The sequence below is a fragment of the Heterodontus francisci genome, chromosome 6 (assembly GCF_036365525.1).
Source record: "Heterodontus francisci isolate sHetFra1 chromosome 6, sHetFra1.hap1, whole genome shotgun sequence".
In the NCBI taxonomy this organism is placed as follows: domain Eukaryota; kingdom Metazoa; phylum Chordata; class Chondrichthyes; order Heterodontiformes; family Heterodontidae; genus Heterodontus; species Heterodontus francisci.
Window position 1 is genome coordinate 69,093,767 of NC_090376.1, and position 23,936 is coordinate 69,117,702.

The 23,936-nt window shown below is 42.0% G+C and overlaps 1 protein-coding gene across 1 annotated transcript in view; it reads left to right on the forward strand.

Moving 5' to 3' along the window:
• The window catches only part of LOC137371580 (RPA-related protein RADX-like), a 213,812-nt gene that overhangs the window by 178,777 nt on the left and 11,099 nt on the right, over nucleotides 1-23,936 (forward strand). Inside the window, exons 3-6 of the mRNA XM_068034418.1 lie at nucleotides 8,490-8,632; nucleotides 13,236-13,428; nucleotides 14,624-14,729; nucleotides 17,544-17,635. Coding sequence (XP_067890519.1) covers nucleotides 8,490-8,632; nucleotides 13,236-13,428; nucleotides 14,624-14,729; nucleotides 17,544-17,635 — 534 coding nt within the window. The remainder of the gene's footprint in view (nucleotides 1-8,489; nucleotides 8,633-13,235; nucleotides 13,429-14,623; nucleotides 14,730-17,543; nucleotides 17,636-23,936) is intronic.

Consider the following 23,936-nt stretch of genomic DNA (forward strand, 5'->3'; position numbering starts at 1 on the left):
AATTTTTCAAGGCGGTGACGAGATGTGTAGATGAGGGTAAAGCAGTTGATGTCTACATGGACTTCAGTAAGGTTTTTGATAAGGTCCCACATGGGAGATTGGTTAAGAAGGTAAGAGCCCATGGGATCCAGGGCAATTTGGCAAATTGGATCCAAAATTGGCTTAGTGGCAGGAGGCAGACGGTAATGGTCGAGGGTTGTTTTTGCGATTGGAAGCCTGTGATCAGTGGTGTACCACAGGGATCGGTGCTGGGTCCCTTGCTGTTTGTAGTGTAAATAATGATTTAGACGTGAATACAGGAGGTATGATCAGTAAGTTCGCAGATGACACGAAAATTGGTGGTGTTGTAAATAGTGAGGAGGAAAGCCTTAGATTACAGGATGATATAGATGGGATGGTAAGATGGGAAGAGCTGTGGCAATGGAATTTAATCCTGAGAAGTGTGAGGTAATGCATTTTGGGAGGACTAACAAGGCAAGGGAATATACAATGGATGGTAGGACCCTAGGAAGTACAGAAGGTCAGAGGGACCTTGGTGTACTTGTCCATAGATCACTGAAGGCAGCAGCACAGGTAGATAAGGTGATTAGGAAGGCATATGGGATACTTGTCTTTATTAGCCAAGGCATAGAATATAAGAGCAGTGAGGTTATGATGGAGCTGTATAAAACAATAGTTAAGCCACAGCTGGAGTACTGTGTACAGTTCTGGGCACCACACTATAGGAAGGATGCGATTGTGGGTGCAGAGGAGATTCACCAGGATGTTGCCTGGGCTGGAGTATTTCAGCTCTGAAGAGAGACTATACAAAGTTATGAGGGGCATTGATAGGTTAGATTTTTTTTTTAGTTTTAGAGATACAGCACTGAAACAGGCCCTTCGGCCCACCGAGTCTGTGCCGACCATCAACCACCCATTTATACTAATCCTACACGAATCCCATATTCCAATAACATCCCCACCGGTCCCTATATATTTCCCTACCACCTACCTGTACTCGGGGCAATTTATAATGGCCAATTAACCTACCAACCTGCAAGTCTTTGGCATGTGGGAGGAAACCGGAGCACCCGGAGGAAACCCACGCAGACACAGGGAGAACTTGCAAACTCCGCACAGGCAGCACCCAGATTCGAACCCGGGTCCCTGGAGCTGTGAGGATGCAGTGCTAACCACTGCGCCACTGTGCCGCCCATGCGGATAGGAAGAAACTTTTTCCCTTAGCGGAGGGGTCAATAATCAGGGGGCATAGATTTAAGGTAAGGGGCAGGAGGTTTAGAGGGGATTTGAGGAAAAAAAATTTCACCCAGATGGTGGTTGGAATCTGGAACGCACTGCCTGAAGGGGTGGTAGAGGCAGGAATCCTGACAACAGTTAAGAAGTATTTTGATGAACACTTGAAACGCCTTTGCATACAAGGCTACGGGCCAAGTGTTGGAAAATGGGATTAGAATAGTTAGGTCCTTGATAGCCGGTACAGACACGATGGGCCGAAGGGCCTGTTTCTGTGCTGTATAACTCTATGACTCTAAATGTTCCTTCTGATCTGACTGACACTTTTCCTTCAGTTCTGAAGAAGGGTCATTGACCTGAAACGTTAACTCTACTTCTCTCTTCACAGATGCTGCCAGACCTGCTGAGTATTTCCAGCATTTCTTGTTTTTACTTTTCCTTCGTACTTCTGTGTTTTAAGTTGGTTCGAGTAGTTGATGGATATTTTTGGCGCCGAAACTGCAGACTGTTGGGTGGGCGCGCGGACGCTGGAACTCAGCGTGGGACTCGCGCGCTCAACGGTTGAGGAAAGGGCAATCGCGCGAGCAGCTTCCAGGCAACTGCTGGAAGGCGGGAGCATCCGATCCACTCGCGGAAACTGTCCCCCATGGCCGCAGCGGAGATCGGGTTGCTGCCGAGCTGGCCCGGCGTAGCTGAGTTCTGGGTGTCAGCGGTGGAGCGATATCTGATCAGTGAGCCCAGTTCCAGCCGATACGACGTCACCCTGTGTAGCGGAGGGGACGGGGAGCCGACCCCACTGAAATGTTTACTGTCTCCGCAGCTGAACCGTTTAGTGCAGAGAAACCTGCTGCGCTCGGGCTGCCAGCTCAGGGTGAGCCGCTTCTCGGTGCTGTCGGACGGGGTGAGAGTAGTGGAGAGCGCCGAGGTGCTGAGGGGAGCCGCTCCGCCGCCGCCGTCATATGCCACCGCTCTGCCCGCCCCACGTCCTTTGCTCAACTGCACTAAGCATTACCTACCCCTCTGGGAGGAGAGTGACTATTATGGAGAGGAGTGGACGCTGCAAGCCTGCAGTCAGGAACATGCCAACCTGGAAGGTGTGGTGTGTTATCACCATTTAAAACCCTAAACTTGGTCAGTGTAAGGTTGCCTCCTGCCCTGGATTTAAAGAATCTTATTACTGCTACAAGCAACCCAGGAGGAAGATCAAGGGAATTAAAAATTGAGTCCTTTTTTTCACTGAACATTTCATTTAATTGGTTATTAAAAAAAATCACAGATGGTGGGTGTGAGAAACGTAGCCCACTTAATAATAATTTACACCAAGTCAAACTCTGAAGAAGTAAGTTTATTTAACGTTCTTGCAAGATCGGGTGTCCTACAAGCAGGCACACCGATCAACATATTCAGTTCATGTTTATACAATACAAATCCATTTTTCCACGCCTTTAGTTTACATTATTGGTTATAACATATTATGACACTAACCTATCCTATAGTTGCTACAGTCTCCTCCTCTGTTTACTTCTCCCCCTACTCTAACTTTCTAGCCCCTAACTCTTGTTGTTGTTTTACCTTATTTGGCTCTCCATTGTGTGTTTTAACTTGCAGCTGTCAGCCTTTATCTTAGTGGGGCAGTTTCTTATTCACTACATCCTTTGTTCTAACTCTTGCTGTTTCTCTTTTCTCTGCCTAAGCACAATTTTTAACTGCTGTACTGTCTCAAGGTCTTTACTTACATACCCTTATCAGTTCTCTTTTTCAGTGATTTCATTATGTTGTGTAGAAATGACTTCTTGGTAATTTTCCACAAGCTGTAGAAACAACATTTCAGTATTTCTTATTCTCACAGTGGGGAAGTGGGGTCTGGGGAGAAGGCTGTTTGACTGGAGCAGGGCGCTTGGAGACAAGAGCTCGTGATGAAACCTCAGGAATACATCCAAATTGAGTGGCCAACCTTGCGTTGGTATTAACCAACTATTTTTTCCTAGGTAATTTACCTCTGATTATTACTCAACAGACCTGCTGTGGTTAATGCATAGCGCCACATTTGGTGTGAGTGACTGTAAGTTTGACTAGTACTTGCCCTTAGACTTTCTGTGGGGCTTTACAAGGTAAGTTGCTGTTAGTGGGATATCTAAAGAGTGCAGTGTCCTCGACAGGACATCAGGGACCTGTGTGAATTGGGTGTCTCCTTAACCAGTCAAATTGGCAAATTGTTAATGAGCAGCACAGGAAGTATTAGTTAGAATAGTGAATTCAATGCCAAATCAGGTACAGAAAATAAATAGAAGGAAGGAAAGTTTGTATTGAGAGTACAGGAACTTAATGCCATTCAGTACATTCGAGTGGGGAGCCAGATGGCGAGATGATGGGCTGAATTTTTCCAGCATTAATGAAGTCCTGCACCAGGGACTGAAAGCAGGAGCCGACCTTGTGTCAACGGGCGGCAGCTCCTTAGGGCAGCATTTTATTGGTGGTGACCAATTAAAGGCCGTCACTGGGATAGTCGTCCAATGAGGGTGGTGGCCCAGCCTTCCAGAGCTGCCGGCCCAATCAGAGGACTGGTACCTTCGCAATGCCACTGGTAGGGGTGGCCACTGCTGAGGCTGCAGGACAAGGAAGAGGGTGCCTCAGCATGGACTAAATAAGTTAACTTTAAAGATCTGGGGATAGGCAGGCCCTGCAGGTCACCTTCAAGCTACAGCGCCATCATCGCGGGAGTGATCATTGCCGCTGGGGGCCCCTCCGTGGACTATGGAGTGGCCATTAAGTAGGGCCTCCCCAGGAACCCGCTGGGAAGAATCTGCCAGGGTTTACCTGGCGCTCTCCCCACGTGGCTAGTAAAATGCTAGAAGGCCAGGAGATGGCCCTTAATTGGGCACCTACCTATGTGGCTCAATTGGCTGCCCATTGGGCAGCTGCACCCATGAGGTTCCTGCTGCTGGTAATATGCCATGGTGGCAGGAAAACCTCGGGCTCCCTTTCCAACGCCTTCCCCCTTCTCCAAAGGGCTGGTAAAATACAGCCGACGTCTACATGCAGCTTCATAGAGGAGCAGCGCAAATCGGACAGCAACTTTTGGATTTTCCTGTTTCATTGTGCATTTCCACTCATCAGAAGTTGCTGTCCAATTTGTACGTGAATAACAGTGAGCACTGATTGCCTCTCTGTTATTTTCACTGCAATATCTGACAATTGTCTTTAGTGCTAAAATGTGGCGCGGAGGTTTGAAAACAACTCTGCCCTCTGCGATGGGCTCAACAATTTGATACTTGACCTAGGTATGTCCACAGTACTCTGGGGCACTGATGGTGATTTACTAGCCAGACTGGCTCACTGAGAGAACTTGGAGAGGATGCCTGCACTGGAGAGCTTGGCTTCTTCCCACTTGGCTCCAGGTGACCAACACTAAGAAAATGTTCTAATGTGTAGGGTGGCCCTTGATGGACAAACTGCAGGAAGTTTACCAGTATTTTGCTAATAGGGTGTGCACTTCCAGCCAGTTTAAATTTCAGCAAAAGCCCCCTCACACACTCGGGGATTCTAAAGTAAAAAGAGAAAGTGCTGGATATACTCAGCAGATCTGGCAGTATCTGTGGAGAGAGAACCAGAGTTAACATTTTAGGTATGTGACCTTTCAACAGAACTAGCAAAGATTAGAAATGTAATAGTTTTCAAGCAAGTGAAGCAGGGGTGGGGTGGAAGAGAACAAAAGGGAAGGTGTGTGATAGAGGGCAGGAGGGATTAACTGACAAGGAGGTCATGGGGCAAAGGCAAAGGGAGTGTGTTAATGGTTTGGTACAAGACAAAGCAATAGTGCAGAGAGAGTGTTAATGACAGAGTAATGAACAGTTCTGTCCAAAAGCGCAAACATGAAAAACCAAGTTTAAGGCAGGCACATGGTAAAAAAAAATGATAAAATAAAATAATATAACAAAAAAGGGCCAGTCATGCTCTGAAATTATTGAACTCAATGTTCAGTCTGGAAGGTTGTAGAGTGCCCTATAATTACGCTGTCATTAACACAATCTGCATTAATGCTTTGTCTTTCACCACTCCATTAGCACACTCTCTTTGCCTTTGCCCCATTACCTCCTTGTCAGTTAATCTCTCCTCGCTGCCTATCACACACCTTCCCTTTTGTTCTCTTTTCCCCCCACCCCTGCTTCACTTGCTTAAAATTTACGACATTACTAACCTTTGCCAGTTCTGATGAAAGGTCACAGACCTGAAACGTTAACTCTGTTTCTCTCTCCACAGATGCTGCCAGACCTGCTGAGAATTTCCAGCACTTTGTTTTTCTTTCAGATTTCCAGCATCTTCAGTATTTTGCTTTTATTTTGGGGGATTCTAAAGCCTTGGCACTGTCGAGCTGCTCCTGAATATTCTGGATTTAGGGAAGTGGGATGTGTGCGTTCCATATTCAGCAAACTCTGTGTGGACATCTCAGTTTGAAGACTCTTCAATAAAAATGGTAATAGATTTCGGTGTATGTCAGGCAGCCAGCTGACCAAAACAAAAGGGCACAATAATGACATGGATCGGACTAGCAGATATCCAAATGCTTCTTTCAGATCTTTATGTTTAGTTTTTTGCAAGTCAGTACTAATTCCAGCATAGGGAAAAAGTTGCATTTTCGTAGTTCCTTATCCTGTCTCAGAAACATTCTACCTATAATGAATTCAATTGTGCAGTTTACTGTTATGTGAGTGAATGTGACAGCTACCTTGCACACAACAAGAAATGAGATAAATCAAGAGTTTCTCTGCATTAAAAAAAGAGAAAATACTGGAAATACTTAGCAGGTCTGGCAGCATCTGTGGAGAGAGAAACAGTTAACATTTCAGACTGTGACCCTTCATCAGAACTGTGAGTACTTAAAGATGTAACAGTTTTTAAACCAGGCAAGGAAAAGGGAGGGTTAGAAAGTACAGACAGAAAGGTCTGTGATAGAGTGGAAAGCAGAAGAGATTAAATGACAAAAGGGATGATAGTGAAAGGCAAAAAGAGATAGTAATCGGAGAGTTTTCCCTGTGCATATTGATTGAGCGAGGAATGTTGCCCAGGTCATTGGGGAAAAGCTTCTTGCTTTTTTTTGAATAGTGCAATTTAATATCCACTTAACCAGTAAAACAAGCAGATAGGGACTCAATTTAAAATCTTGCTCTGTTGTAGCACTCTCTCAAGTGCCAGCCTAGAGCCATAGACTATTTGCTTAATTCCTCGAGTGAAATTTGAATCTACAGCCTTCTGACTAGGACAGTTGAGTGCTACCAACAGTAGATTATGAAATTGACCAGAAATTTTCAGGGCATGGCACTTATGAAATTTTACTCCAACCAAGTAGTACTGATCTCAGACTGTAAGCTGATATTTGTGTTTCAGCTAGGCAGAATCCTGTTTATACTGTTTGGTTCCTGCAAGCTGGAACTTTAACTAACCTGTTTAAGAAAGTTCTGCAACAGTCCCGATAGGTACACGGGCGACAGTTGGAAACTTAAATGTGTAGAGAGCAGAATTTGCAGTTTAACAAAGTGAGCACATCATCAATTAGGATTTACACCTCACTGGATATGCAGTCTTTCCATAGTCAAACCAAAATGGTGAGAGACTACCAGGAAAGAGTCAAATCCTCTTCAATTTACATTGCCAGTTTAGCATCGGTGCAAAGCAAGAATTGCTTCATACTAAGTGCACCTTAAGTGGGACTAATTGGCTATCTCACAGGCACAATGGGCTGAATAGCCATCATTCTATGATGAATGTTCATGGTAGATATATTTTATAGGTCAGTTTCTTTAAAAGTACAAGTTTTATTTGGCCAGTGATTAGTGTACAAGAAACAAAGCACTCATTTGCAACAACTCCCGGTTAACTGACAATACAACAAAGTGCATTTATATAGCATCTTTACAAAGAACAGTACAGCACAGGAACAGGCCATTCGGCCCTCCAAGCCTGTGCTGATCTTGATGCCTGTCTAAACTAAAATCTTCTGCACTTCTGGGGTTCGTATCCCTCTATTCCCATCCTATTCATGTATTTGTCAAGATGCCTCTCAAACGTCACTATCGTACCTGCTTCCACCATCTCCCCCGGCAGCAAGTTCCAGGCACTTTAATGTAGAAACATTTTCCAACACATTCACATAAATTAATCAGACAAAAATGCCAAGCCAAAAGTGATATTAAAAGGGGTGACTAAAAGCTGAGTCAAAAAGATGGAGAGGGAAGTGGAGAGGTTTAGGCAAGGAATTGCAGTGTGAGGCCCAAAAGGCTGAAGATACAGTTGCCAATGTGGGGAAAGGGTGGGAGATGTGTAACAGGCTTGAATCAAAGGAATGGAGGGTTCGCTGGGGCCTGAGGAAGAATTGTAGCACCAGATGGTTTTACAGGTGGGAACAGGAAAGGCCAAATTTAAACACAAGGATGAGAATTTTACACTTTAGGCATTGGAGGATGGAGAACCAATGTATGCCATTGAGCACAGGGATGTTGAATGAGCAGGACTTAATGCAGAATTGGATATAGGCAGAAGAGTTTTGGATAAGCTGAAAGTTAGTGTGGAGGATGAGGGGTAAACCAGGCAAGCACTGGAATAATTGAGGCTGGAGGTGGCATAGGCATGGATGAGCATTTCAGCAACAGATGGACAGAGGCAGGTGATGTTATGGGAAAGGGAGTTGGTAGTCTTTGTGATTGGGAGGATACAAGGTGGGAAGCAATCAGAGCCAAATATTTTGCAGCCTCTGTGCAGTCTTGCTCATCCTGATACAGTGGCCAGGGAAGGAGATGGAATCAGTGGTAAGATTATAAAATTTGTTGCTGGGGCCGAAAACAATGGCTTTGGTCTTCCCAATGTTAACTGAAGAAACTTGTAGTTGAACTAAGGCTGGATGTCAGACCAGTAGTATGAGAGCATAGAGACAGTGAGGGGCTGAGACAGATGATGAAGACGTAGAGCTGGATGCCATCAGCATAGATGTGGAACATCTTAGGATGATTTGACTGAGTTGTACATTTTATCCACCCAATCAAACCTCTTCTGGCCATGTATGTATATGTGTGTGTGTGTCTATTGGGGATGGCGGTGTTGTTCATATCAAAGCCGTAGACTGATTCTATGAAGTGGGTCAAGAATTAAAGAATCAAGCTTCCATTGATGCATTATATATTTATCTGTTGCAACGCTGACATAATAAACGTGCACATGTTTATTAACTGTAAATTTATTCTTAATTTGCAAATTTACTGTAGGTCTGAGGATAATTACACTGAAGGAGTTAGAACTTACCTGGAGAGGAAGGTTGAGATTGCCTCCACTGTTGGTGAGAATAATGTACAAATCCAGATTACGGCATTATGGAAGATCTGGCAAGAACATTGCTTGGCCTTATCAGGCAAGGCCCTATTATGTATACTGCTTTAAGATAAATTGATGAAAGAGCTATCTTGTGATAGGACCAAAGCCTTCAAGTTTAAGATTATAATCAGCTGGAATGATATTGAACATTCTGACTGAATAATAATTTGATTACAGTAATATATAAAACAAATGGTATCAAACACAAAAAATGTGATATTGCAGAATGAGATACATAACATCTTGTATTAGAATGGCTTTCCCATTAATTAACCACCACACTATCATTCACACTGCTCTGACTCAAGCTTTTTGCATTCAATTCCTGCTTACTGCTTAGCCAGGACCTATACCACTGTGACTGCACCAAAATAGAAAATGTTATCATATCAGTAGATGTTGTGTGTCTGTATGTTAGTTTATGAAGTAAAATAAACTGATATATGTGTTTCAAGAGCGTAACAATTTTAGGTTGTGTATGGTGTGTTCAAAAACAACCAGAACTGCATCTGTAACTTTTTCATCAGATTCAGCAGTTATTTTTTTTTAATAAATTTCATCTAAAAGTTTATAGATGGTGAAAACCAGGGTAGAAACATAACCTATTTAACAGATTTTCTGATGTTTTCTTACTACAACAAAGGCAATTTTCATTTATATAGCAGATTTAACATAGTAAAATGTCCCAAAACTCTTCATATGAGTGTTAACAAACAAAATGTGACACAGTCACATAAGGAGATAATAGGACGGGTAAGCAGTAAGGTTTTAAGAAGTGACTTTAAGAGGAGAGAAAGAGGTGGGAGAGGTTTACCGAGAAATTCCAGAGCTTAGAACTTAGCTTAGTATCTTTTACTTTATAAATATTTACTTTATAAATATTTGCAACATTATACTAACTGTTTGATCTAGTGTTAAAATTTAGTGAAAGTTATAGACTAGACAGAATGAGGTCTTGATTTCTCTTGGAGGCAATGCTAAATTAATACCCTGAGGGTAGTACTTTGTTGTAGTTTGTTTATACATGGTTTGTTTACTTTTGTTTATGTAACATTGTTAAAATGCGTACCATTGTTGATCTCGTTTTTGCCTACAAGTGAAACTTTTAAAATTTAGATTAAAATGGTCCAAAAATTTTCCATGAAACAAATTAAATATAAAACCTAAATGAAGAGGGCTCTTATTCTTCCCCACTCCCTTCACCCTACCATTGCATGGCTATGCCTCAGCTCTTTAGGATCTAAGTTCTGGAATTAGAAACATAGACAGATTTATGGCAAAGAAGGAGCCGTTCCGTCCATTGTGTTCCTGCCAGCCCAAAAAAGAACTATCCAGCCTAATCCCACCTTCTAGCTCTTGGTCCTTAGTCCTGTAGGTTATGACACCTCAAGTGCATTGGCAAGTGTTTTTTAAAAATGTGATGAAGGCTCTACCAGTCTTTCAGACAGTGAGTTGCAGACCCCCACCACCCTTTGCGTGAAAAGATTACTCCTCAAATCCACTCTAATCCTTCTACCAATTACTTTAAATCTATGCCTCCTCATTATTGACCTCTTTGCTAATGGAAATAGGTCCTTCCTATCCACTCTATCTAGGCCCTTTGTAATTGTATACAGCTCAACTGAATGTCCCCTCAGTCTTTGTTCTAAAGAAGACAACACCAGCCTATTCAATTAGAATTAGAATTAGAACATTACAGCGCAGTACAGGCCTTTCGGCCCTCGATGTTGCGCCGACCTGTGAAACCATCTGACCTACACTATTCCATTTTCATCCATATGTCTATCCAATGACCACTTAAATGCCCTTAAAGTTGGCGAGTCTACTACTGCTGCAGGCAGGGCGTTCCACGCCCTTACTACTCTCTGAGTAAAGAAGCTACCTCTGACATCTGTCCTATATCTATCACCCCTCAACTTGAAGCTATGTCCCCTCGTGTTTGCCATCACCATCCGAGGAAAAAGACGCTCACTATCCACCCTATCTAACCCTCTGATTATCTTATATGTCTCTATTAAGTCACCTCTCCTCCTCCTTCTCTCCAACGAAAACAACCTCAAGTCCCTCAGCCTTTCCTCGTAAGACCTTCCCTCCATACCAGGCAACATCCTAGTAAATCTCCTCTGCAGCCTTTCCATAGCTTCCACATCCTTCCTATAATGCGGTGACCAGAACTGCACGCAATACTCCAGGTGCGGTCTCACCAGAGTTTTGTACAGCTGCAGCATGACCTCGTGGCTCCGAAACTCGATCCCCCTACTAATAAAAGCTAACACACCATATGCCTTCTTAACAGCCCTATTAACCTGGGTAGCAACCTTCAGGGATTTATGCACCTGGACACCAAGATCTCTCTGTTCATCTACACTACCAAGAATCTTCCCATTAGCCTAGTACTCTGCATTCCTGTTACTCCTTCCAAAGTGAATCACCTCGCACTTTTCCCCATTAAACTCCATTTGCCATCTCTCAGCCCAGCTCTGCAGCATATCTATGTCCCTCTGTACCCTACAACATCCTTCGGCACTATCCACAACTCCACCGACCTTAGTGTCATCTGCAAATTTACTAACCCACCCTTCTACACCCTCGTCCAGGTCATTTATAAAAATGACAAACAGCAGTGGCCCCAAAACAGATCCTTGCGGTACACCACTAGTAACTAAACTCCAGGATGAACATTTGCCATCAACCACCACCCTCTGTCTTCTTTCAGCTAGCCAATTTCTGATCCAAAGCTCTAAATCACCTTCAACCCCATACTTCCGTATTTTCTGCAATAGCCTACCGTGGGGAACCTTATCAAACGCCTTACTGAAATCCATATACACCACATCCACTGCTTTACCCTCATCCACCTGTTTGGTCACTTTCTCGAAAAACTCAATAAGGTAATCTTTCCTCTTAGCTAAAATTCTCCATTCCTGGCAACATTCTCATAAATCTCCTCTGTACCTTCTCCAGAGCGATCATATCTTTCCTGTAAGGCGGTGATCAGAACTGTTTGTAATACTCTAGCTGCAGTCTAACTAGTGTTTTAAACAGTTCTAGCATGACCTTTGAGTTCTCATACTGTAGGCCTCGGCCTTCTTGACCAGCTTATATACCTGGCCTGCTATCTTCAGGGATCTGTGGACCATGGTCCCTCTATTCCCCTACACTTCTCAGAATTCTACCATTTATTGTGTATTTCATTTGCCTTGTTTGTCCTCCCCAAATACATTTCCTCACACTTCTCTGGATTGAATTCCATTTGCCTTTTTTCTGCCTACCCGACCAGTCCATTGATGTCTTCCTGCAGTCTACAGCTTTCTTCTTCATTATCAACCGCACGGCCAATTTTTGTATCATCTGCAAATTTCTTAATCATGCCCACTACATTTAAGTCTAAATTATTGATATATACTATGAACAGAAAGAAACCCAGTACTGAGCCTTGTGGAACTGGAAACAGCCTTCCAGTCACAAAAGTGCATGTAAATCATAATCCTTTGCTTCCTGCCATAAAGCCAATTTTGGATCCTAATTGCCACTTTCCCTTGGATCCCATGAGCTTTTAATTTTTGTGACCGGTCTGCCATGTAGGACCTGGTCAAAAGCCATGCTAAATCCAAGTAGATTACATCAAGCGCTCTACTCTCATTGACCCTTCTCGTTGCCTCCTTAAAAATTCAATCAAGTTAGTCAAACATGACTTTCCCTTAACAACTCCACGTTGGCTATCCTTGATTAATCCCTCCCTTCCTAAATGACAATTTATACTATATCTCAGAATTTTTTCCAATAATTTGCCCACCACCGAGGTTAGACTGACTGGCTTGTAATTACTCCGCCTACCCCTTCCTCCTTTTTAAAATAACAATACAACTTTAGCTGACCTCCAGTTGTCTGGCAAGATGTTTGTAGCCAGAGAGGATTGGAAAATGATGGTCAGAAGCTCTGCTATTTCTTCCTTTGCAGCCTGGGATGCGTTATATCCATGCTTGGTGTTTTATTCACTTTCAAGGCTGCTAAACATCTTGATATTTCCTTTGCCATTGAATATTTCATATTCCTCCTCCTTAACTACAATGTCTGCTTTGTTCCCCCTCTTTTGTGAAAACTGATGCAAAGTATTCATTAAGAACCATGCCCACGCCTCCACATACATTACCTTTTTGGGCTCTAATTGCCCTACTCTTTCCTTAGTTATCCCTTCCTCTTTATATATTTATAAAACATCTTTCAGTTTTCCTTGCCAATTTTTTTAATGCCCTCTCTTTGCCTTCCTAATTTCCTTTTTAATTTCACCCCTGCATTTTTTGCCTTATCCTACTCTGCATGCTCTTTGACATCGGGGTGGGGGTGGGGGGTGGTGGTTCTAGATTTGAGAGTTCCACCCTTTTTCTTTGTGGGAACATACTCCCTCCCTAAACCTTTCTGACTCTCCACCTTCCTTAAAACTTACCTTATTGAGCAGGCATTTGGTCTCCAGTCCAAAAAAATCCTTCTTTGGCTTGGTGCTTTTTTTGTCATTCTATGTGCCTGTGAAGCATCTTGGGACATTTTCCTACCTTAAAGGCACTGTATAAATGCAAGTTGTTGCTGCTGCTTTTATTCTGCTTTATTCAAGCTTTATATAATGTATATTTTTTTTCTAGGCTTACTTTGAAGTTGGTGACTGTTCAGGTATGATGTCAGTGCTGCTCTGGAACTCCTTATGTCCAAGATTCTTTAGGAGTTTCGAGGTTGGGACAGTAATATTTATACAGCAGTACGTTGTGAAGGATGCATTTCGGATGAGAACACAACCTGTTTCGTACTACTACGACTTAAAAATGTATAAAGGAATAGGTAATGTGATAGTGTTTTCCATATGATTATAAATAGTATGACATTAAAGGAGAATTCTCATTATTAAGAGGGGCTTATAAACATTTTTTTCTATCCTTGACATAACATAAAATAAAATTACTTGAATGTCACATGATCATTCTATAACCGCCGGAGGCTGTTCTCCCATCCTAAATAAATTTTTCCAATATTTTTTAATGATGTCAGTGACACGATAGATTGGAGAGCTGTCTTTTTAATTAAATTTTTATATACTTTTCATGGAATTTTGGTAGTTGGTAGACACTTTCATTTGTTTGCTGTTGGCTTGAATCAAACTGCTTGGACAGGCACCTTAAAATCAATTCTGGTCTTGCATATTATTGTCACTTAAAGGAGAGCAATTGGGTCACCTCCAGCTGGATTGCTTAACACATGTCAGATGTCAGACCCGCATAGAAATACTTATAATGATTAAGAGGCTGATCTATTCATGTGGTCTCAATTACTAACAAGGTCATCTTCCATAACTTCCTTCTTTCCCTCATGAGTTATATACATTATGCATTCTGGAGCATTAGGTAGGCTGCACATGCTCAGACTGCACAATCCAAACTTAACTTATAGTAGCACAGTTCTGAGTGAAATATCAACCCCAAGCCTTCGCTTTTGGGGGAGGCTGAGGTCTTCAATTACAATTTTCATGAAGACATTAAAGGATATAAAAGATATACCAGTTGATCAATTTAATCAATCTTAAATTTCTTTAATTTTGGCCACTCAGATTTTCAGTTAGTGAGGGGAAAAAATGGGAGATGATGAAAATAAGTTGTGGCCAGATAGCACAATCAGAGCTTATATAAGTTTTTCCCATTATAAATGGACAAAGGAATTTATAACAGAAAAGTTGCGACGATAAACTTGACAATAGGAAGTCAAATGGTGCTAGCAGCATGTGGGTAGACTTGGGATATTTTTAAGAGATGTGTGTGTATATATGTGCATGTTTTTCAGTGACTGATCCATAGGAGGGACACACTTATTTACATAATTGCAATATATTGGCATAAATTTATTTATTTTGTCCATCCACAGTGGACGAAGAGTGCATTTTTTCACATTTTAATTTGTGAACAATGTAGCAATTCAGTACTTTCACATTAAGTAGGTGTATAACAGGTGAATTATAGTTGTAGCTATTTTGTTTGTATTTCAGATATTTCTTTGAACCCTTGGAAACCTGCAGATATTAAGATTATTCCACCAAAACAAGTGAAGCCTGAGTGGAGGCTTCCTGATATTAAGTATCGTTTTATTACAAGGTAACCTACCAGTACAATGCTTCTCTATTTGTACTCACTTATTAATTAATTTGTGGGGTAATAAGTCATTTTGGTAAACTAAAATATTAAGTTAAAATCTCAACTAATTTCAAGCAAATTTTATTCCTTGCATACTGCTCTGTTTTAATTGTCTCTAGTCAGTGTATTTTGAAATGATTGTTCAGGAAACAAGAAGCAGAATAAAATTAATTGAGCTGTAATAATAAGGCTGAGATAGATTTTTGGTTTCTCAGGGAATCAAAGGATATGGGAAGTGGGTAGGAAAGTGTAGTTTAAGCCCAAGATCAGCCATGATCATATTGAATGGTGGAGCAGGCTTGACGGGCCATATGGTCTACTCCTGCTCCTATTTCTTATATTCTTATGAGCATAGAGTTTCATATCTAAGCTCAAAAAGGATTGCAATTTTAGTTAAGATCATAAGAAAGCATGAATATTGTAAGGTGAAACAAATGTAATCAAGGTTCTAGACTACCAAATGACTTGTCTTCTCTCTCTCTCTCTCTATATATATATATATATAATTAATATATATTATATATATAATATATATATATATGAACAGATCATAAAACTATTTATAGAATATAGGTCATTAGGGTCCTTGAGCTTGCTGCTTGCAAAGGCAATGTACAGTCTACTCTATCATGGCATCTACCCACCAAATTTTACCAGAGAAAAAGCATGTGTAACATTGCCATTCCCCCACCAAAGTTAATGAAGTGACACTAGAATTCCTGTCCATCCCCACATCACTACCATTCAATTAGTTGTCCCGCTCCTCAATGACAAATTCCCTCTCCAACTCACGAGGCATCATGCTTTGTGAAATATTTGCACTCAGTGCATATTATTACCTTAAATCCAGTCCTTTAAAATACACGCATACCTTTAAGTGTGTGTAAATATCTGCAATTCTTTAATCAATATTCTTGTAATCTTTGCTTGTCCATTGTCAATATATATGGAAATTTTCACTTTCTTTAAAATCCTGATTGAGAATGTTCCAGCATCCTGGATATATATCACGCTGAAAGTATTGACAATGAATGAAAATATCCCTTTTAGTAAATATTAATTAAGACTTAAAGGCCAAGATATTGTTGAACTTTCATAGAGAATGTTGATTACTCTTTCTAATCTCTGTTTACCAGTTTAATTTAAAATGCAAGTGTCAGTTTACAGGAAACTTATCAGCCTTCAGTCATCAGCTGTTTCCTCTTGGCTAATGCAGCTTGGTCTCAGGTTGTGCAACCTATTGGCATGAAGTTCTGGGAAAAGATGTGAACATTAGTTCAGAGTAACAATATCTGTAATCAATGGCTCTTTCAGGGCAGATGTTTCTATTAAGCTGAAAAAGGTTTAAAAAAAAATCTGTCTTGCAGCTTCAGATACTTCTCTTAAATTTGTCACAATTTGAGCAAAATTGTGGGGATAAGGCAGATTCATAATTTAACAAAATTAGCTTTTTTGTGCATTTGCCAGTTTACTTTTCAGATTTGTGCTTTGATGATTGTACTTAAACTGAAATTGAATGATTCAGGTATTGAAGACAGGGCTGCTTGGGTTGGTACGCTTGGCAGCAAACCCATCCCCTCAGCACAGCTGTGCATGTTTGATGATTTTTTTTCTTCTTTTATGTTCCAGTGTCATTTTAGACCTTGCGAAGTTTGGCCGGAGTTGTGATCCTCGTGGTCTTGTCGAAGGCCCGCTCAATCCCACCCACTCACTGTGATGCTGCAGTGGCCCTGACCAGATCTCTCCTCCTCCCCAAGCTGTTGTAGAAACCTCATCCACTCCTTTCCACTCTCCAGTGGCATGTTCCCACCCTCTTTTTCTGTTGCTTCAGGAGCTCTATGCCTTAACGCCACCTTGGTCAGTGGTCCTATGCGGTTTCGATTTGCTATCTCGAGTTGCTTAATCAACCCTCTTTCTTCCCACCCTGCCGTTTATTTGAGCAGAGAGGTAAGAAAATGGGAGAGGTACATGTGGTGGTAGATGCTAATATCGCAGTATCTAGGACGTAAAACAAGGGGTCTTATTGCTACAACCCTGGCTCATGCCATCATTTAACAACATATTTGGCAGTAATGGTAGAATTAATATAGGACACAAGGTCCACTTACAGGAGTGATTGCTGATGCTTGAGAGAATGTCTAGTACAAGCCCAAAATTTGCAACAGTCCTTATAAAGACAATATTTTGGAAGCCTTTATTAGAGTTTTTTCATTCCATTTGTGGAATTGGAACTCCTGAATTTGGTGGTTTCCCCTCTTGATTTTGTTTTTTGAAAAAAATCAACTGCCAGTTGTCTGAAAAGGACAAACAAAAAAATGGGATGAACAACACTCAATGTTTCAATAATATGTATAGTATATAGATGATAATTATTTAGATTTAAGTGCGAAAACGGATTTAGTTAACAAAAATTATTTTTCATGAAGGACAATTTTAGTTATAGTTTACAAAAGCCATACTTATACAGTACTTGCAAAACACTTTAATCAAATACATTCATAATTTTCTAATGACCATTTAAGTAGAATTCAAAATAAATTACAGGGGTTCCAAGAATTTCTTGAAGTTGTCTATTTAATAGGTAGCTAATGGTTTGTTGTGTACATGACCATTAATTTCGTCAGGAACTAAAGTAATGGAACATTTTGTGCTATTGAAATAGGCATGGATATTTGGCTAACATTCTCTTAGATATTTAAGTAAAAAAAGTATGAAGTATGTTGTCTATTTAAGAATTCTTATTCCTAAATATAAAGCAGCAGCTTTTATTTTCAGGGATATATTGGACACTGTCCCTGATGCCTACGTTTGCGATGTCATAGGTCTTGTCACGTTTGTCGGCAGATGTGAAAGAATCAGAAAGAAGGGTAACATGTTTACAGTGCTCATTTGAAAAGATTTAATGTTCTTTATTTGCATCCTCCACACATTGTAGAAGTACAGCTACAGTCTAGGGTGGTAGGAACTGTTGAAACTGTGTGTGAGGACTCGCGTAAAATGTTATGACATTAAAGGTAGGCAGTTCTGCACATGCTCTCCTGCTCCTACATTGTACATCCTACATCCCAGATTGTTATAGTATTAGGATGCCCTTTTCAGGAGAAGTATATATCACCATGTCTGCGCCATCATCTGCCAGGAGTTTGCAATATATGCAAAATGCACCAGTTCACTCATATTTCTTACAATTGTAAATTGCTTGTTATCTAAAACTGATACTGTGATTTGCTAAATATATCTTGAGTTCACAGCAATAAGAAATGGCAGCACTGTGTTTCTGACATTTGGAACAAAATAGGCAATCACAGTAAGCCTAAGAAATTGAGGCATGCTGAGTTGGTCATCTCTGAGCACACAACGGTACCAAAATAACAATGACTTTGGCTGATGCTTGGAATGCACAAGCATCAGACAACATGTATCTTTTTGTACCTTTCATACCAAGAATTCACATAAATTATGTCAGCACCAGCAGCTACCAAGATAACACCACTGACCAGTGCCATACTCTACATAAATCAAAACTAAACACCCAGTCCCTCCAAGGAAGTAACTAGAGGTCTACTATTATATAACTCCCTCAGGGGAACGTGCAACTTTGTGGTCTTGGCATTATTCAAGGCAGTATTGCTGAAGCAATCCCAATGCTATTGCATTAGTGATGCTTTAGACTCTTCTTTCTCAGGGACAGTCATAATTAAGTGCAAATAACCCCCTCAGGGCATTTAGAGAGTCAAAATAACGTAAGAAAGCATTTTGAATGGTCTTGGACTATTTACTCACAACCTCCTATCTAAGAAGAATGGGAAAGCCAGGTATGATCCCTGTCCGCACAATTAATCTCAATGAAATGTTATGAAATAACTTTTAAGTCTAATAGCAGCAGCCATCTTTGTAGTCCACACTGGCCAACTTTTGATGTTATCCATTCTGCTAAACCAGCCAATTTTTCTCCGCACTCCTTTCTAGTGCCCCATCCTGCCGTCCATAGAGCATCTCCTCGGTGATAGCTGCCTTAATTAATTTCCACAGGGAATCCACAAATTGAGAAAAGAAAGAAAGACTTGCATTTATATAGCTCCTTCACGACCATATGATGTTCCAAAGTGCTTTATAGCCAGTGAAGTATTTTTGAAGTACAGTCACAGTTGTAATGTAGGAAATATGGCCCTCACTTTGCACACAGTAAGCTCCCACAAACAGTAATGTGAAAATGTTCAGAGAATCTGTTTTTGTGATGTTGCATATTCTGGACTACAGCATCAGTTCACTGTTAGTTTTAAAACTAGTTGGACAAGAAATTGGGCTCAGTAGCACCAGTCTTTTGGACATTATGAGTGCTCTTCGAGTTCCAAAATAGCATCCATGGTGTGCGTGCGCACTTGCGGTGTAAAGCACACTGACATCTTGGTACAAGCGTCAGCACGTGCTCAGTGAATATCTGCCAGAAGTATGATTTGATACCAGCACTGCTGTTTTGCATTTCAACAGTCCAGCTATCACCCTCTCTTAAGCTTGCACAACTGAACATACATTATGCAGCAGGAAGGATTCCCCACCAGCACTATTTAAAGGGATCATCAATTACTTACAGGTTAGTTGCTGTTGATTTCTTTTGGCTATTGCTACAACTCTACATGTTTTTGGTGCTTACCACAGTTGATTCAACTTTTAAAAGTCTACAGGGAGTGGTATGGCAGATGCTGAAGCATTTTTTGATGATTTCAGGACTTCTGCACCAACAGTTCCTCCCAGGCATGGGTGCACTAGTAGGTATTCTCTTTGGAATACAGCATGATTGGGAGAATGCCAGAGACCATGCAGAGCAGGGCAAGCTGCTGGAAGAGAAAGAAGGGAGAGAAGGGCTCTCAGCGGGTCATATCCACCCAGGGTGTTTAGGGAACACCCTGAACCTCCTGAAGAACAATGTATGAGCTGTCTGTGCTTCACTAAGGAGGTAATCGCTGAAATCTGCCAACTGCTGCAGCTACAACAGCCACCTCAGAGCAGGGCAAGGACCACATTGACAATGGCTGCGAAGGTGACCGTGGCTATGAACTTTTATGCATCTGGCTCCTTCCAAGCTAGTGCTGGTGATATTTGCGACATCTGGAAGTTTGCCGTTAGCAGTTGCATACGAGAGGTCACTGAAGCTTTCAATTCACAGAAATCTAACTTCATTTCATACTGTCCTACCAGAGAAAGCAGGTAGAGGGAGCACGAGGGTTGCTTTGATTGCAGGCTTCCCTATGGTGCAGGGTTTTTTTTCTATTTGTTCATGGGATGTGGGCGCCGCTGGCTCGGCGAGCATTTATTGCCCATCCGTAATTGCCCTTGAGAAGGTGATGGTGAGCTGCCTTCTTGAACCGCTGCAGTCCTTGGGGTGTAGGTACACCGACAGTGCTGTTAGGGAGGGAGTTCCAAGATTTTGACCTAGCAGCACTGAAGGAACGGCAATATAGTTCCAAGTCAGGATGGTATGTGGCTTGGAGGAGAACTTGCAGGTGATGGTGTTACCATGCATCTGCTGCCCTTGTCCTAGGTGGTAGAAGTCACAGGTTTGGAAGGTGCTGTCGAAGGAGCCTTGGTGAATTGCTGCAGTGCATCTTGTAGATGGTACACACTGCTGCCACTGTGCATTGGTGGCGGAGGGAGTGAATGTTGAAGGTGGTGGATGGGGTGCCAGTCAAGTGGGCTGCTTTGTCCTGGATGGTGTCGAGCTTCTTGAGTGTTGTTGGAGCTGCATCCATCCAGGAAAGTGCGGAGTATACCATCACTCTCCTGACTTGTGCCTTGTAGATGGTGGACAGACATTGGGGAGATAGGAGGCAAGTTACTCGCCACAGAATTCCCAGCCTCTGACCTACCCTTGTAGCCACAACATTTATGTGGCTGGTCCAGTTCAGTTTCTGGTCAATGGTGATCCCCAGGATGTTGATAGTGGGGGATTCAGTGATTGTAATGCTATTGAACATCATGGGGAGATGGTTAGATTGCCACTTCTCAGCCCAAGCCTGGATGTTGTCCAGGTCTTGCTGCAGATGGGCATGGGCTGCTTCAGTATCTGAGGAGTCACGAATGGTGCTGAACATTGTGCAATCATCAGTGAACATCCCCACTTCTGACCTTATGGAGGGAAGGTCATGATGAAGCAGCTGAAGATGGTTGGGCCTAGGACAATACCCTGAGGAATTCCTACAGTGATGTCCTGAAACTGAGATGATTGACCTCCAACAACCACAACCATCTTCCTTTGTTCTAAGTATGACTCCAATCAGGGAAGAGTTTTCCCTCTCATTCCCATTGACTCCAATTTTGCTAGAGCTCCGTGATGCCATACTCGGTCAAATGCTGCTTTGATGTCAAGGGCAGTCACTCTCACCTCACTTCTGGAGTTCAGCTCTTTTGTCCATGTTTGGACCAAAGCTGTAATAAGGTCAGGAGCTGAGCAGCCCTGGCGGAACCCAAACTGAGCGTCAGTGAGCATGTTATTGCTGGGCAAGTGCCGCTTGAGAGCACTGTCAACGACCTTTTCCAGCACTTTGCTGATGATTGGGACTAGACTGATAGGGTGGTAATTGGCCGGGTTGGATTTGTCCTGCTTTTTGTGCACAGGACGTACCTGGACAATTTTCCACATTGCCAGGTAGATGCCAGTGTTGTAGCTGTACTAGAACAGCTTGGCAAGGGGCGTGGCTATTTCTGGAGCACAAGTCTTCAGTACTGTTGCTGGAATGCTGTTAGGGCCCATAGCCTTTGCAGTATCCAGTGCCTTCAGCCGTTTCTTGATATCATGTGGAGTGAATCGGACTGGCTGAAGACTGGCATCTGAGTTGCTGGGGACTTCAGGAGGAGGCCGAGATGGATCATCGACTCGACACTTCTGGCTGAAGATGGAAGCAAATGCTTCTGCACATTGCTTTGTGAGCACTGCTTGTCAACTTTACCATATACTGCAACTGAAAGGAATTCTTCTCCCTCAGCATTCAGCTGGTGTGTGACTATAGGCAACATATCATGCAGGTCAATGCCCAGTATCCTGGGAGCAGTCATGATACCTTCATTCTGCAGCATTCTGTCCACTGTGCCAACAGTATTTCAGCCATCACAGCAAACCAAAGAATGGCTTCTAGGCGACAAGGGCTATGCACTGACAACATGGCTCATGACTATGTTTTGTAATCCTTGCACATGTGTGCAGCAGGCGTACAATGAAAGTCATGCTGCCTCAAGACGTGATAGAGCAGACCATTGGTGTGCTGAAGCAACGATTCCACTGCCTGGACTGCTCTGTAGGAGTGCTACCGTTCTCAGCTGAATGGATCTCAAGATTCGTGGTGGTATGCTCCATACTGCACAACCTTGCCAGCATGAGGGGATATCCCTTGCCCCCAGCTATCAGGCAACAAGCTGAGGAGGAGTATGTGGAAGGTAGAGTCTAACAATTCCCCATTCACCCACAGTCCTCACTTTCCTTTTGTCACTGACCATCACTTGTCCTCTTGGCCACAATACAGAAATAAAAACCATCACAAAATAACATTCCAAACCATAGGACTTAGGAGCAGGAATAGGTCATTTGGCCCTTCGAGCCTGCTCCACCATTCGATAAGACATGGCTGATCTGGTTGTAGTCGCAACTCCACCTTCCTGTCTGCTCGCCATAACCCTTGACTCCCTTGTCTATCAAAAATCTATCTAACTCAGCCTTGATTAAATTCAATGATCCCGCCTCCACTGCTTTCTGGGGAAGAGAATTCCACAAACTAACGACCCTCAGAGAAAAAAATTTTTCCTCATCTCCATCTTAAAAGGGAGATCTCTTATTCTTAAACTATCTCCCCCACAAGAGGTAACATCCTCCCAGTATCCACTCTATCAAGTCCCCTCAGGATCTTATATACTTCAATAAGATCACCTCACATTCTTCTAAACTCCAATGGGTATAGGCTGAACCTGTTAAACCTTTCTTCATAAGATAAGCTCTTCATCCCCAGAATTAGTCGAGTAAACCTTCTCTGAACTGCTTCCAATATAATTATATACTTTTTCAAATAAGGCAACCAAACTGTACACAGTACTCCAGGTGTGCTGTCACCAAGCGCTGTACAACAGTCACAAAACTTCCCTACTTTTATACTCAATTCCCCTTGCAATAAATGCCAACATTCCATTTGCCTTCCTAATCACTTGCTGTACCTGCATACTAACTTTTTGTGATTTCCTGTACCAGGACACTCAGATCCCTCTGTACCACCGAGTTCTGTAATCTCTCTCTATTTAAATAGCATACTGTTTTTCTATTCTTCCTGCCAAAGTGCACAAGTTCACATTTTCCCACATTAGACTCCCTCTGCCAAATTTTTGCCCAGTCACTTAACCTATCTATATCCCTTTGTAGACTCTACCTTCTCATGATAACTTACTTGTCTTGCTATCTTGGTGTCATTGACAAATTTAGTGACCATATGTTTGGCCTTTTCATCAAAGTCATTGATATGGATTGTAAATAGTTGAGGCCCCATCACTGATCCCTGTGGCACTCTACTGGTTCCAGCTTGCCATCCCGAAAATGATCCATTTATCCCTACTCTCTGCTTCCTGTTAGCTAACCAATCCTTTATACATGCTAATGTGTTACCCCCTACACTATGTGCTCTTATTTTGTGTAGTAACCTTTGATGTGGCACCTTATCAAATGCCTTTTGTAAATCCAAGTACACCACATCTACAGGTTCCCCTTATATACCTTAGTTAAACAAAATTTCCCTTTCACAAAACCGTGTTGACTCGGTCTGATCTCATTATGATTTTCTAAGTATCCTGCTATAACCTCCTTAATAATAGATTCTAGCATTTTCCCTATGACATATATTAGGCTAAATGGCCTGTAGTTTCCTGCTTTCTGTCTCCCTCCTTTCTTGAATAAAGGTGTTACATTTGCTATTTTCCAATCCGCTGGGATCTTTCCAGAATCTAAGGAATTTTGGAAGATTATAACCAATGCCTCTGTTATCTCTGCAGCCTCTTCTTTTAAGACCCGAGGATGCAGGCCATCTGGTCCTGGGGATTTGTCAGCCTTTAGGTCCAATAGTTTTCTCAGTACCTTTTCCCTGGTGATGGTGATAGTTTTAAGTTCCTCCCTCCAAATTTATAAATGAAATAATG